General features: G+C 39.2%; 2 protein-coding genes across 2 annotated transcripts; both read right to left on the bottom strand.

Moving 5' to 3' along the window:
• Nucleotides 1-396: 396 nt before the first annotated feature.
• slc17a9b (solute carrier family 17 member 9b) lies at nucleotides 397-11,137 on the bottom strand. Its single transcript, XM_030733761.1, has 13 exons — nucleotides 11,004-11,137; nucleotides 10,229-10,426; nucleotides 9,592-9,731; nucleotides 8,102-8,201; nucleotides 7,726-7,856; nucleotides 7,510-7,606; nucleotides 6,710-6,806; nucleotides 5,048-5,135; nucleotides 4,898-4,932; nucleotides 4,616-4,731; nucleotides 1,992-2,047; nucleotides 1,869-1,898; nucleotides 397-1,488 (listed from the first exon to the last, which is right to left on the bottom strand). Exons 1-13 carry the CDS (start codon nucleotides 11,135-11,137, stop codon nucleotides 1,310-1,312), a joined length of 1,401 nt encoding a protein of 466 aa, XP_030589621.1. The 3' UTR covers nucleotides 397-1,309.
• Nucleotides 11,138-12,941: 1,804 nt separating this feature from the next.
• Nucleotides 12,942-15,788, bottom strand: LOC115782991 (glucose-induced degradation protein 8-B homolog). Its single transcript, XM_030733560.1, has 5 exons — nucleotides 15,703-15,788; nucleotides 15,229-15,358; nucleotides 14,928-15,124; nucleotides 14,640-14,837; nucleotides 12,942-13,968 (listed from the first exon to the last, which is right to left on the bottom strand). Exons 2-5 carry the CDS (start codon nucleotides 15,344-15,346, stop codon nucleotides 13,795-13,797), a joined length of 687 nt encoding a protein of 228 aa, XP_030589420.1. The 5' UTR covers nucleotides 15,347-15,358; nucleotides 15,703-15,788; the 3' UTR covers nucleotides 12,942-13,794.
• Between the last annotated feature and the right edge of the window lie 497 nt (nucleotides 15,789-16,285).

Raw genomic sequence — 16,285 nt, 5'->3', positions numbered from 1 at the left:
TCTTTGATTGTACTGAACCCAATAATCTGCCATCTTGCCTGACGTTCATCACGTCAGCGTGTAACTTGGAGACAGCCTCAGCGACAGCTAGTGTTACCCATCATGAAACATTAATGCATCCCAATCACTGATATCGCTCCCTTTCTAGTGCCTAAATAAAGGTATTAAGTGCAACAATAAAGGTGGATTCCTCGACCTAAAAAGTTTCCTCTTGCAGAATCTTTTTGTCTGCCTTCTTTTTGTTTTTACCAAGAGCAGTAACTTTTTAACATTATGTCATCACACTGGTGATTATTCACATATATATATATATATATATATATATATATATATATATATATATATATATATATATATATATATATATATATTAAAAAAAACAAAACTTTTTCCTTTCTATTCAATGTGGTAAGAAAAAAATGTGAAACTCATTATTCCATATAAATATAAAATTACTCAAAGCAATTAAGTGAGGTATTTCTATTACATGCAGTTACAGAGAAATAAAATACAATTAATTAAATTAATTAATAACCTTTTTTTCCAACTCAAAACAGACCATTTGAGAGAACAATCAGAGACAGTGCACTTATTCAAAGCTTTGCTGTCATGGAGATGGGAACTAAAGAAGGTAAATTGTATGGGACATTAAACCACCTTCATAGTAATTAGTGGATGGGTAATGATGTGTCATTCAGATTGCTCAGTGATGGCTGAGAGGGGCGTACTAAAATCCTTCAGGTAGGAGAGGCTGGACTCTCCCTGTGTCACCCACACCGCCTGAGGGTACAAACAAACCACCTTGGACTGTCACAGCTCTCACTCCTGAGAGTAACACATCCATCACTCTCACAGCTCTTTCCACACACACACAAACACAGCAGAGCAGTGGGCTTTGGCTTTCAGATAACAATCTCCGTGATTTTCTTATTCCTAAGTAACATAGTCTGTAACATATGATAAGCGTAAACTGTTTTCCACGGTGCACAAGCTGAGACCTGGAAGTAGTGTCTTTCCTCCTCCAGTCTTCACCCTTCCATGTTCCTCCTTAACTAGCGCAGCACCCTTTAACCCAGTTGTCTTCTTCCAGGATCCGAGGCTACAGCTCCACGAGAATTTCCAGTAACATTGTGGAGGCTCTGCTGTGTGGTTTTCAGTAACGGTCGCAGTCAAACAACCACAGAGTCAATCAACGTTTTCCTAATAGCTGTTCATAGCATTTATCTTTGCACTGCTTGATATGCACTGGATAATATCCCAGCTGCTGGTTGTCCAAGATCGCATTCTGCTCCCTCCAATGACTGATGATTTAGATGTGAATATTGTGGTGGCGGACCTTAGTAGAGTCAATGTCAACCCGCCGTGCCTCAGCAAATGCCAGGAAGGTGCAGAGGCCGAGCAGGTTGATTGTGGTGATGAGGGCAAACACAGAAGCCCATGAGCCCGTTGCCTCAATGAGATACCCCGAGAAGTACACCATTAAGACCCCTGAGCAGGAACACAGTAGGTTTTAACAGCAACTCATCACAAAGATGACAATAACGTGCAGTATCTTTTAAGTGGCAAAACCATTTGGTTTTTCCCAGATGCAAATTTCTACAGTGAAAACGTCAGTCTTTTCTATGTCCCTCACAGGACCACTAACTGTCATCCTCTTTTCCCTGTATTATTCATCTGACACAAACTTCATCATGCTCCCTTGATGAAATATGCATGGGACAAAGAGCCTAGCAGGTCTGACATCCAACACATCAGCTCAAAAGTTTGAATTTTGAGAAGTGAATCAATTATTTTAGTTAATAATGTCAAAGCGACTGCTGGTAAAAGATTCATCACCAACAGATATTTTGTAATTCACACAAACTCACCTGAGAAAGCACCACATGTATTCATAACACCTGCAAAAGAAATGTAGAGCAAACACTTGTAAGCTGCGAAATTTACCTTTGAGATATTTTATCATTGGTTTAAAACACATTTTTAGAACTTACCAAATAAAGCTCCAGCACAGGACGGAGCGAGATCTTGAACATTTACAGAGACACCACTGAAAAAGAAAAACATGTTATTGTCATTTTCATCTTAGATAGTTTTAAAATAATGACCCGAACTCAGAATCATCTTCTCCACCATACAAAAAAACCCAAAACAGATAGAGAGAAAATCTATGTCTGTAATGCGCTATTGCTGATTGCATATTTATTTGTTCCTCAGAAACAAATATTCTATATTCTTTATCCTTATCAAGTCATCATGGCTGGAACTTGATTATAAAGAACAGACTTTTCTAGTAAGTTCAAAATATCATCACTGTGGCTGAAAAAAAAAAATGACTTCTTCTACCAACCATAGACATTAGATTTACTAAGGAAAGACAAATATAACTTGGGAAAGTCTTTTATTTTTTTTTGTACACCCTCAACAGTATTAAATATGTTACTAATAAAAACTCAAATGTATAAAAAATTTAAATTATTCAGTGATGTAAAACATTATGAAACATTAACTTTAGATTTGACCTGATAAGGAATTTAAAAATCTATCTTTCAAAAAACCCTATTAAAAAACCCCTATCTTCAGAACGTCCTTAATTCTTCATGGCATAGATTCAACAAAATGCTTGAAACATTCCTGAGAGATTTGGGTCCATATTAAAATGATAGCATCATGCAATTGGTGCAAATTTGTTGGCTCCACATCCATGATGTGAATCTCCTATTGCACCACGTCTCAAAGCTGCTCTATCAGATTGGGACCTGGTGAATGTGGAGGTCATTTGAATACAGTGAACTCATTATCATGTTCAAGAAACCAGTTTGAGATGATTAGAGCTTTGTGACATGGCGCATTTCCTGCTGGAAGTAACCATCAGAACATGGGCACAGTGTGGGATGGACATGGCATTTAAATGATGCTCAGTTGGTACTAAGGGGGACCCAAAGTGTGCCAAAAAATATCCCCCTATACTATTACACTGCTGATACAAGGCAGGATGGATCCATGCTTTCATGTTGGTTGTGCCAAATTCTGACCCTACCACGCGAATGTTGCAGCAGAAATCGAGACTCTTCAGACCAGGCAATGTTTTTCCAGTCTGTTATTGTTCAATGTTGGTGAGCCTGTGTGAACTGTAGCCTCTTTCCTGTTCTTAGCTGACAGGATTGGCACACAGTGTGGTCTTCTGCTGCTGTAGCCCATCTGCTTCAAGGTTCAACATGTTGTCTGTTCAGAGATGCTCTTCTGAATACCTTGGTTGTAATGACTGGTTACTTGAGTTACTGTTGATCAAAGCAGTCTGGCTTTGTAGTAGTCTTGTTTGGTCTAATAAAAAAGCTCCAAAGAATACCACCAATTACTATGTGTTTACTGGGAGATGTGGTCCCACCTTGCAGATGAAATTCCTGTTGTGGTCATGTTTCTTTATTGTATGGTTCTGCCTTGGCAGCAGCTCATCCTGTTAAACTATTCCCCTGCCCTTTCACTAAGTAATTGTGCATTTATTATGGCATAAAATAAAAGAAATGCGCTCACAATTTAAAGGATATCTTGTGATTTTTAATATGGTCTTGATATCTTATTGCTTTGAACAAATCCCTTGAAAAGCTCCAAACCACAGATGAACTGTTTCTTTTTTCTTATTCTTTTTTATCCTTTTCTGTAGTCACCCTTTTTAAAAATGTATCCAGTTCCTCTGTGCCACAGAGCACAAGTGTTGTTCACAAACTATTAAATACACATAAATGAATCATATCATTTTAGTGGATGTACCTTAATTACCATAAACCCAGGTTGGCTTGCATACTCATTAGCACACCAAATGTGTATTAAAGCATTCTTAAAAAAACATACACCATTCAATTTGGGAATTATTTAACCTTATTAGAATAAAAATAAATGTCTATGACCTGTTTGTGACTGGTATGACCTACTCCAGGACAAACAACGTGTAAGAAGGCACTTTTTAGGCAATCATCCCAAAGTTGTTGAAACATTAAATGCTTACAGACAGTGATCGGGTGCAATGATGACTAGACAAACTGCCTGCCTAATAAAAGCTGAGACCTGCCAAGTATTCTTTGCTTAAGCATTTAAGACTTTGTCAAAAAACAAAAAAAAAAAAAAACAGAGTTGTTCACCGGGGATAAAAAAGTGGCAAAATATTTAAGAGTATAATGTCTAAGAAGCTACGCAAAGCTGTTCAAATATGGGTAATATTCTGAAATTGTATCATCAAGACTGAGTGTACAAAACACACCCTCAGGCAACACCACATTTACATGTAAAAGGGTGTTAAAGGCCAGAAATAAGACGGCTTTACATGTGATCAGCAGAAATGTGGGGGTGAATCGGGTCTGGACAATGGCTGAAGTTGTTCTTTCTCCTTTCTCACAGCAGCCTCACTAACCTCACATCTGCACAAACAGGCACAATGGGGCATCCCAAAGTCTTTTAACTGAGGCAGGTTAAAGACCATTTAATATCTGATCCAACCGCACAGGATCGTTGTGTTCTCACGTGCACCTCTGTCGGGTAATGTTTGGAAAAGTGGAGGGCTGCAGCATAAAGTATGTGTGAATACAGCTACAGCGTGTGAGGAAACAGTGGGTGCCAGTACCTGTGACTGAAGGTGGTGAGGCCCATGGTGGCAGACACAAATGCTACAGCCCAGGGGAAGGTAGTGGTGCCACACAGAAGAAGGGTAAACACACTGGACACACCCATGGAGAAAAACTAACACAAAGGGGGATGAACACACGAAAAACACATCAAACGCAATTGTATAGAATTCATTACATATGTAGTGTAAACAGGACATTCATGCACTTTGGAATGAGAGGAAGAAAATCCACACTAAACACGTAACATATAAAAATACCATGACAACTAACAAATGTACCTGCATCAACTTCCTCACTGATGCTGTATCAAAGCCTGAGGGGATTAGAAGAGAGATTAGGGAAGTCCATTACAGAGCAGCTTTTACAATATCAATGTACTGAACATTCAAAATAATATTGACATACATTATATAGCTCTTGTTGTTTACCTTGACTAATGAGGTGGTCAGAGAGACATCCACTAAAGAGTGATGAAGGTATGGCCACTAACCAAGGAATAACATTGAACACCCAGCCCTGAAAAAAAAAAATATTATTTTTTTTTGGGGGGGGGGCATGATTGGATTTGACAAGAAACAGCAGGGAACATTGATGTCACTTCTTGCAGAGTATCAGATACTTGTTTTATTTTAGTGACCTGTCTCAGTGATGAATGTCATCAATGATCAAATGTTGATCAGCCACTAACTTTTAAGTTTTCCTTTCTCCAATGAAAAACCAGTGGGTTCTTGACTACGTATTTTAAAGACTAAACATCAGTGTTTTGGCCACTGCTTTGTTGTCTTTTAGGAACCAGAAGAACCAGTATTTAGGTCAGAGGTCAATGTACTAAATATACTTGACAAGAAAGCTGAATTCGTAAAAAGTTTTGGAAGTATTGCACACATACACATCAGTGCTAATTAGTGTTAAATAGCAGACTAATCAAAACTAGAGTTTCACTTACCAAAACTAAACACTAACTTCTTGTTTGGTCTATACTACTTAACAAGCCTTATTATTTGTCATGTGCTGCAAAAAGTCGCCAACATCAGAAACGGAGCGGAAAAAATCCTGTTCAGTGCCTCAAATTAGTGCAGGTAAGGTGTAGCAGAGACCTACAGCTGCCTACATCACCAAGTCTGTCAATCAAAGCAGCCACAGCTAAAAAAAAAAAATCAATCTTAAGCAAAACAAGTGAGCAAAAAAAAAAAAAAAAAAAAAAAAAAGGCTCAGGAACTGCAGTTTTTGTCACTTTTTCAGTCCCATAAGTTGCTGCTTGGTCAGAGAGATTGACATGTTAAAATGCTCAGTATTATACAACATGTAAATACGTTTGCAGCTTATTGCAAAAAAGGTTTTGGCCTACATACCTAATATCCTCCTTCATGACAACTTCTGGGAGGTTCCATTTATTTATTTGTTTTATCCTTTTCAGTAATCTGCTACTTGAATTTCCATAAGGCTTAAACGCTGCAGTATAAAAGGCTTGAAGCTAGTTTACCTCAGCTAATTTGAGTCATTGTACTAGATGACTCAGTTGGTCTTGAGTTGTTTGCACCTTTTGTGGCATGTTTAATGCAACTACCTGACAAATAATATTGCTGGCGGCATGGTTAATTGTTACTACAGCCCATCCAAGAATTCTCAAGGGTCAAACTGTAGCAGTTTATTAGTATATTACTTAGAGGGTATCTGTGTGATGCAGCAATATAGTCTATGAACCTTGCTAACCAAGCTAGAAAATGTATTCCTCCACCCTCTCACTCAAGTGGTCACTTCTGGTTCCAAGAAACCAGGATGGTGACGGCTAAAATGCTAAAATCAAGGCTTCAAAACTGGCGCTTACAAAGGAGTGTGTTTTTCCGTGACTTTTCCTCAAGCTCCATCATTTGGTTAAAATGTTAACATGTCCAAAGCTTTGATTTATATAACTACACAACTAATAAAATAGCATATACCTCAAAGCACTTCTGTGTCTAATCACATTCTCATGTAGCCACTGGCATTGCTGTAGATTCTAAGTTTAGTAAATAAAGGTGCATTCTTTCATATTTTTAACCCTTATGCTTTTTTTGTTGATTGTTTTGTCTAATGATCCAAATAGTTACCTTGGCGCCAGGGAAAGTGTCTTTAAAGAATGTTGGCAGCCACGATAAAAGAGTGAAGAAGGTGCTTGCTGTGCAAAGGTGCGTCACTATTACAGCACTAAATGAAAAGAGACAAATCATAGTTAAGTGCATTACAATGACACACCTACACATCAAAGGCTTAAATACTGTCTTCCCTGTTTGACAAAGGTTTGTATCTGTGCTGTTTGTCATTATAAGCTTTATAACTGACATTGTACTAAGGTATGAAGCATCAGGTTAAAATGAGCCAACTGTATATTAATACTGATAAGCCAACATCCATTAAATACAAATGTAATGTGTGGAGGTGTCAGGGGGGGATCAGATACATCAAATAAGAGCACACATGTATTCGGTGTCACTGAAAATGGAGCATGTCAGGTGTATTACTGTATATAAATATCTAGGCCACAAGGAAGGACTAGAAGGAAAAGTACTCAGAGACATGACTCAGCTGAGGAAACCAGACATAATTCTGATAATAAGATGCTTTGCATATTGCCACATTCCTCCTCTTAAATTTTTTTCTCCTTACTCAACACTTATGCAATGGTTGCAATTGATATTCCAAAATTTTGAGGTTGCAGTAAATTAGTCAAAGCATTACAGCAGAACTTGATGGCAGACAGGCACGATTATAGCTGCTTATCCATCTGAATACCAAAACAAACATGCAGTCTTGCATATGTACACAGAGCATAAAATGCCCCTATATTTATGTAAAGGTGCATTTGCAAATGTAGTCACACCTTCACAAATAAACACTCGCTTTATCTCACCAGACAGCAGGTTGTTTTAAGAGCCGTAACCAATGTCTTTTGGACAGTTTGGACTGGGCCCCATTGCTGCCCAGGGACTCTAGGGTGATTATAGGCCCTACAAAACACAGATAAAATACAGGGATGTGAGCATACAACAGGACACTGACTCCAGTTAAGCAGGTACAAAATAATAGACAGCACAGAAACCAGTGAAATGGTTAAAGCATCCCTTGCCTTCTCCTTTGAGTAGATATTTCCACATGCAGTAGGCCCACAGGACCGAAAGGAGTCCAGAAACATAGAAAACACTCTGCCAGCCATATAGGTCCAACATGAGGGAGCCAGCCCCTCCAATGACCAAAGTGCTGGAAAAAAAGATCACAATAAGATAAGTTACATAAACACATCGGTGCAAAAAAATGTTTCAACATCTGATTACTATGACAGGCCATTTTGACATGGTCAAATGACCGTTTTTAAAGAGTAACTACTATTAAAGGCAACAGACACACCCCTCCATATTTCACAAAAAAAAAAATAGTAATGAACTAGGAAGGAACACTGAGCCTTCTCTCACCATCATTCAATTATTGCATAACACTTGACTCACCCCAGGTAGGAGCCACTACCCACGGTGCTCATGAGGAAGCCTCTTTCGCTTTCCACCACCTTTTGTGAGCACAGACTTGCAAGAGAAGGGTAATGAACTCCTGAAATGAAAACACAAAGCACAGCCAATTTTTATTAGGCCTTAAGGTTCAGTGGAAGACGATTTCACAATATCGTCTAATAAGACAAACATAACATCTGACAGAAAATAGAAAAACAGTAGCATATCCATTGCTGTGTTGGGTGCTTGATTATTTGAAATAAAACAATGCTGCCAAATCAGTTTAAGGACACTCTTAAATCACTACACTTAATTGTTGTTCTCAAGCCAAAGAAAGCAAAGTACAGATGGCTGTGTCACAAACTGAACATGCCACCAACAGAGGAGTATATGTCTTGTTTACTCAGCAAATATGAAAATTATTTGTTTTCTATGTAAAAACTAACCATAGGCTACATATTACAGTCTAAAAAAAAAAACTGGTATTCCTGTGATCCAGCTTTTAAACATTAAAAGATTGGCTGGTATGAGGGTGTTTTCAGCATTTCTGTGTTGTCTCTGCAGAGGTGGTGGTCAAGTCACATTCCTTGTAAGTCTTAAAGGGCTTTTAATAACTGATTTTTTGGAGTGAGGCCAGCTCAAAATGACCCACAAATGTAATCATTAAACACAAGACAAATATCACCTAACAGGAACTGACAAGGACTCTAACATGTGTCTACGTGAGTTCATGTGGTCAGGCTATATCAACTTCCCTTACGCGGACGGTAAGCTGATACACTGCATATAGAGTTGTGTATGAAATGCCACAGAACATAAATGTAAGACCATTTCCTGGCAAATGCCTTATAGGCCTTCACACTGGCAGCAGTTGTTGTGGTCAGATGCATAATGTTTTCAGATTGTCCGTCCCTCCTCTTCTCATGTGCCGTATCTCTAAAACACACTGAGAAAATCTCTTCAGATCTGGGGCAAACATTCACTGGGACTGAGAGAAGCTTATTCTGACCTCATATCCCTTTGCTGTCTGTTCTATTGTGAACATGATAGCTCAAGAATGCCTAAAGTAAAACTCCTCACAACTGTTTACTGGGTCTCTAAAAAGTTTCTAAAAAGGCCATAAATAGATTCATGTGCTAATTCTGAAAAGCGAATTGCAAAAATGTCCAAAGGGGGAAAAAAAATTAGAGTGATGACATTTTAAATCCAAAGGTCAAAGATTCAAATCACTAATGGTCTGAAAAATAAATTTAAAAAACCTCTGGCCATTATTCAACACCATAACTCTGAAGTCTTCACTATATGAGTCCATGTAAACTGAAACTCGACTGGTTGGCAGGGGCACACTACGGGAAAGCAGCAATTCTAGTTGCAAAAAAAAAGGAACCAGAAACTGCGACCCATGGGAGTACTGTATTTCTGGACCTTGAAAAAAGTGTAGACCCCTCTCAAGTGATGATGATTCATCTTGCACACACACCCAATCTCACCTTGCAGCAAGCCCATAAGGAAGCGGGCTAGTGTCATGGAGAGGATCGGCTGGGAGCAGAAGTGGGCCAGGATTGGGGTGAAAGCTGTCATTGAACCCCAGGCTGCTGCAGACAACAGGAGGACTTTCTCACCTCCCACCCTGTGGACAGAGTACAGATGGACTGTATTAGCTTTAATTTGGACTTTTAAGATAGCTGCCTACATCACTACAAGTGAGAGGTTTTAATCTCTTGGATAACTTCTGCTGAAAATATTATCTTAAAGAATCTTTGCTACACATTCTTTAAAGTCAATATGTACAGGGTAAGCATTTGGAGGAAGGATTTTGGACTATTAACAATTTTTAGTGTGGAAAAAAAACTGTGCAAACACACAAGTAGCTTATCTGTTAATGACACACTGACTCTACAGTTAATAACATGATAATACAGAGAAAACATCAAGCTCGGTGCACCACATTATCTCTACAGACTGAGCAAACACAACTGGGCTGGTTGCATCACTGCCAACACTGTTCAACACAATATGACTCAATATTAACTGCAATTCATGTTGAAACAGATGCCAACCGAAAACCGGTGTCAAAATTCAAATAAACTCAGAGCATGTCCACGGTCAGAGCGCACGTTTTCTCACCTGTCACTCACGTAGCCTCCGAACACCTGGGTGAAGCAGTAGCCCCAGAAGAAGCTGCCCAGTACCATGCCGGACTCCCTCTTGCTCCAGCCAAACTGCTCTGCCATACTGACGGCACAGATAGGCATCGCCACACGGGCACAGTACAGGAGGCACGTCCCCAACAGCAGCACCACTGTCCATATCCTCGCCACAGGCCTGCACGGGAGAAAATCAGAATGATTTGAATTTGACTGCACATCCTCCAACAGCTGGGGACAAACTTTGGACTTGTCAGACCAGTTGATAGGAGCTGTCATAAGACAGCTCCTATCAACAGCATGTGGGAGATGCAAATTCAGCCCTTATAGGACATCCAGAAAGGGTTCTTCAGTGGTGATGGGCTCTAATATGGTTTGGTACACAAAGTGTACAGCATAACTTTATAACATTTCATGACAGTTTTATATATATATATATATATATATATATATATATATATGCAGTACTGTTACTTCCTTCCTTTTTAGCCTATGTGGCACTACGTATAAGCACTGAAGCATGAAAAGCCAAAAATGATACGTGTCACCAGCAGATACAGTACTTCAGAAACCGTGCATGGGTGACCTGAAGGGTGACAGAACCGCCAAAACAGCGTCACTAATGATTTAAAAGTTAAAAACTCTTCTCTCATAGTGTCTCTGTGAACCTTTTGGTGGGTGGGATTTAAGATGGTAGAGTTGGTTAAAATGAACACTGCTGAGCATTTGTATCTACTCGCGTTGACACCGGTTACCTTGACCAGCTGGTGTTGTGTTCAGGCCACTTCTTATGGCACCCAGGGACTCCGATCTTGGCGGGGGGATGGTTGTCCTTGTGGCAGACCAAATCTGGACTATAGTTCTTGCCATATTTTTGAATAACGGCCATTCAACGCGAAGTGACGGACGGCAGCCTCTTCTCAATCGCTCCGGGTGTATGCACTTTCTCTTTCCGATCGATTAGTCAGAAAAGTAGCCGTTTGGGGTGAAAAGGGGAAATCTTCTCGTAAAAGTATGCGCGCAGTCACATCATAGATTCTCGACAGTGAATTCCATAACCTGAAAGACCGGACTAACAGAGACAAAGGCTGGGATCGCGGTGTACGAAACAGAGATAGAAGAGGAGGCAGGCTGTTTTTCCTGATGCCCTAGGAGGAGTAATCCACGTGTCAGTTTTTCTCCCCTGCCTCCTCCTCCAAGCCAGCAGCCACGCAGCAGTTCTTCTTCTCGTCGGTAGAGTTAATCAGGAAGTGATTTAGCCCGGCTGTTTGATCCATTACCATTATCATCTGAAACGTCAGAGAGACGCCTGTGACTCCGGGCCCTTCGCGACGGTGATGACGGTGCAGTACTGCAAATACATCCGTGGACAACCAGGATGGACTTTGTAGGTACGCTGTCCTTGCCGGGTGACGATGTGTTGGTCCCCGTGCTGAGATGCAGCTGTCGGGATGGGGCACCAAAAATGCGCAGTACCTAGAAGGTTGCTGAAATCCTCCCCCGGCTATCTGAGTTAGCAGGAAATTGTTACATAATACTCCACAGCATGGACGGTGGTGGGGATTAAAGTACAACAGTGTAAAGTAACAAATTTAAATAAAATGTTAATAGTAAAATAAATTAAGTGACTTATGTTTTGTATAAAAAAATGTAAAAAAGTAAGATAAACTTTACATTTTATTGCACTAAAAAAGGTGCATATATTTATACGCACAGATACACACACATAAGAGTAAAATAGTTACACATTAATGCGTCTTTTAGGGGATCTGCTTCCATCTCATCCTGTCCCTAGCATCCTCTTCTGTCACACCAACCCCCTGCATGTCCTCCTTCACTGCATCCATGACCCTTTTCTGTGGTCTTCCTCTTTTCTTCGTTATCCGCTGTCCTCCTCTGCACACCATCTTGACTTTACCTCTCTAACCATGTATCCAAACCTCTCAACTGGAGCTGTGCCTCTGAGATACTTTCTAATCCTGTCCTTCCTGGTTAAATCCACAGAAAATCTTAGCATCCTCATGCCACCGTCTCCAAACCATACATAGCAGATCTCACCCACATTTTGTAAACTTTCCCTTTCATTTTCTCTGCTATCCTTCTGTCACAAAGCACCTGACAATCATCTCCAACTACTGCACCCTGTCTGTACTGTCCATTGTTTTGGACGGTTGACCTATCTACTCCTTGTATGTTCACCTTTCAACCTGTCTCCCTCTCATTCATACACATATTCTGTCTGGCTTCTACTGACTTTCATTCCTCTTCTCTCCAGACCATACCTCCACCCCTTCAGGCTCTCTTCTACCTGCCCCTACCCTTGATACAGATCACAATGTCATCTAGTTATACATTAATGCAGTCAATCAGTAATAAAAACGATTCTTGTGTGGGGCACTTTGAGTTAATAAACACTTCCTCAATTACTGGTCATTGTGTCTCTTTCAGTAGAGTTTTACAAGGTATGATACAGCTTGGATAGTAACCACTGGTATCCTAATGTTTAGTGCAACTGCTAAGCTGTCAAATAGCTATTGGGCAAACAAAGTATCCCAGAACTTTGGAAGTCAATATACTTGGTTGCTTTTTACCTGTGCAGTTTGAAATGTCCAGAATTGAAACACGTTAAGTCCTTCAAGACTTTCCCAGTTTAAAAATCCCACTTTTATTGCAAAATAAGATCCCAGCAAAAAAAAAAAAAAAAAAAAAAAAAGCACATAAAATTTTGCAATTTTGCAAAACAGCGACTTGTTTCATAAATGTAAATAATCCATCTGTAAAAGTGTCTCCATGCCTGTGGACACAGAGTTATCCATTCACATCTTTAAACATCATCTACAGTATTTAAAACACTGAAACTGAGGCTGCCTTTACAATTTACAGCATTCCAGTAATCCTAGATTTTCCCTCTATTGCTACTATTACATTTGAAAGTCTTTGTTGGCATCTTCTGGTAATGCCTCAAGCAACGATTCAGCATAAAATCCGAAGCAGATTTTAACTTTAAAGGTCACAGTAGCTTCAAACACCCCAAGTATTGTGTTGTGGCTACTGCTATCACACAAGAGGAGAAGCTAAAAGACCAATAGCTTAGCTGGGCAGATTTCTTTGCAGGGAAGGAATATATATTTATTTGAAGCAGTGCACACTGAGCCAACCATTTATCCCGATCAAACTTTTCCTCCTCTAAGTGGTAACACACAGAAAGTGACAGCCTAATTTAGGCTTTATTCACACATTCCTATGCCAACAACTTTCCCTGCCAAAAGACAGAAAAACTAGTGTAACTTAAGTATACTAATTTTATATAAACAAATATGTAAATTAGAATACCAAGTGAAATACTTGCACATTACTTTAGTGTGAGAGGTCATTTTAAAATGCCATCAATCCAGTTTCCTGCACATTCTGAGTTATTAAAGTATCAAAAAGCAACCCTTACAAAAAAGAAAAGGTTGTACTCTATATGAGTCAGTTTGTTGGGGATATGACTAGATAAAGGAAATGTATCCGTCTTGTAATGCTGTGGTACTTTCATTCTGATCCTTATTTTGGGTCTTCAATGGTTCCTTTGCTGAGGTCAGTCATTTTGGGATACTTCACTTTCTTTTGGTCAAGTTCATTTTGAGCCCACAGCAGCAGCTTCAGGAGCTTGGCCAGCTTTGGGGTTGACTCTCTGTTTTCATAGTCTAGTACACACTGATTTACTTCACTCCACACCTGAAGAAAAAAAAAAAGAAAGCAACATATAGATTAATGCCTTGTACTATATGAACCTAAGACTGCTTTATTTCACTTTTCTCAGACTATAAAAATGTGTCTTCAGAACTACAGCAGACTTCGCAGGACTTGCTGGATGTCTCTTCATGTTGAAAGGGAGTTCTTCCCTCACACTATTGACAAATGCTGCTCGTAGTAGTCTTTAGGAATTGTGTGATTGTTGGAGTTATCACTCTAATGCTGTAGGGTCTTAGATCTTATTGCATAAAGCACCTTGAGGTGACTGTTGTGAAATGGCACTACATAAATATAACTGAATTTAACTGAACTTCATTGTTTCACAGGTGAGAGTAGTCCTAAAGATTTAAATCATCTTCTTATGGAAAACTGCTGGAATGACCCCTTCAAACAGTTAATGGACATGACACCTATGCGAAACAAACCACTTTTTTTTTTTTTTTTTTTAAATCAGCTTAAATTTATAATTTTTTATTTTAATATCATCTTTATTTAATCAATTTTTCTTAAAGGCATCAAGGTCATCAACCCCAAAACACAAAAAACAGCATCATTTCATAGTAATCTATCAAATGAGAGATGCAAATATAAAGAAGAAAAGGAAAAGTTAAGTCCATACAATTCTGCACCTTTCAAATATGCACCGATTTTACCTTTTGCCTCTGCATCATGTTAAGGAGGTCTCCAAAAGGTGACTCTTCTGGGTTGTCAAATGCCAGCAAAGCCAGAGTCCTCTCCATCTCCGTCAGACATTCTCGGCTTTCCTCCCCCTGTTCAGCTAGCTGAGACTGAGCAAATTCAAGGGCAGCTTCAGTCTCCCTCAAACGAATCAGCTCAATAAGATGCTGCTGCTGCAAAATACAAAAAGCCATGGGTGCAAACAGAAGTTAAAATAGCAAGATGTGCATAACACAAAGCAGTACAAAGCTGACATGTCTCACCTGGAGATGAAAGTAGAGGTAACGATTTGTATCCAGCAGTTCTGGGTGCAGACTGTTGATTAGGGCGATAGCATCCTGGATCTGCCCCTTCAAGATCATTTCTCTGATCTTAATTCTTTCATCTAAGGAATCTAAGTCTACACTAGGCTCTATCCCAGACTCCATCCTGAACTTCTCTGCTGCTTCCTTGAAACCCTCTGTTGGAAAAAATAAAAACAGTAAAAACATCAGCATCCAAAATCCTTGATCCTTATAAAAATCTGAAGCCAAACTTTAAGTAACAACAAAAAATGTACTTCACCTGTCACCAGGTAGTTCATAATGAGCCTGTTCATATCAGCCCTCTGAATGTGGACATTGTTGAGTTTTTCCATCCAGTCCTCCCTTGTTATATCCTCCGGCTTCTCTGCATAACTCATTATGATAATATCCTGATGGAGAACAGGAGGATTATGTTTATATTTCAACAAGCTGTCATTTCAGACACCGACGACAATCAATTACGTAACATTAGCGGTTTGTGTAACTAACTGTCAGCCCTGCAACATCATGACACATGAAATTCTACATAACAATAGTTTGGGCCTTCTCTGAAAAACACAACACTGAAGCCTGACTTTCGTCAACACGGATCAAAACAAATACAACCTGCACCTTTAGATGCATATATTTCGGATAAATGCATCAAGAACGATCCCTAATATATTTAATTTTATTCTATTAGTATTTACATACTACCTAACATCCACATAAATGTCTACTTTTTTCACAATACCTGAATATTTTGCCGCTACTTTCAACCAGTAGCTAGCTAGCTAACGGAAGGTAAGATTCTTCTTCGTCCTTCCTCTTCCTTATTTCCGGTACCATAACACGCTGCATAAAAGCTGCTGCCCCCTACAACAAATCGGAAGCACAGCACACATGGCAAATGACACAAGAACTGGACTGAAAATCAGAAGAAAAAAAATGAGAGGCAGCAGTCTTTGTATTCAAACAAAGAGTTCTTTTTTTTTTAAAGATATCGGTGGACTTTGAATAACCCCTTTAGGCTTCTGTGTGCGTTTTTTTTTTTCAGCAGTAAAGTTACTGTAAAGGCTACCTGCATCTTTCTCTTTTGCTGTGCAAATAAACTAAACATACACTATTTCTTAAAATCTGAAAACAAACAAACAAACAAAAAAAAAAAAACTAGAGCACTGGTGTTTTTAAACTAACCTTTTGTTTACTTCACATTTTTCCCACAGGAAAGTGTGGACTTCCAGTAAAGACCACACTCAAGTGAAAATACTACATTAGTATAAGAAAACAAAACGAAAACATCAAAATAACATTATTTTAAATAAATATTCCGTTTC

Source organism: Archocentrus centrarchus, chromosome 7, assembly GCF_007364275.1.
Source record: "Archocentrus centrarchus isolate MPI-CPG fArcCen1 chromosome 7, fArcCen1, whole genome shotgun sequence".
In the NCBI taxonomy this organism is placed as follows: domain Eukaryota; kingdom Metazoa; phylum Chordata; class Actinopteri; order Cichliformes; family Cichlidae; genus Archocentrus; species Archocentrus centrarchus.
This window is presented reverse-complemented; position numbering and strand designations above follow the sequence as displayed.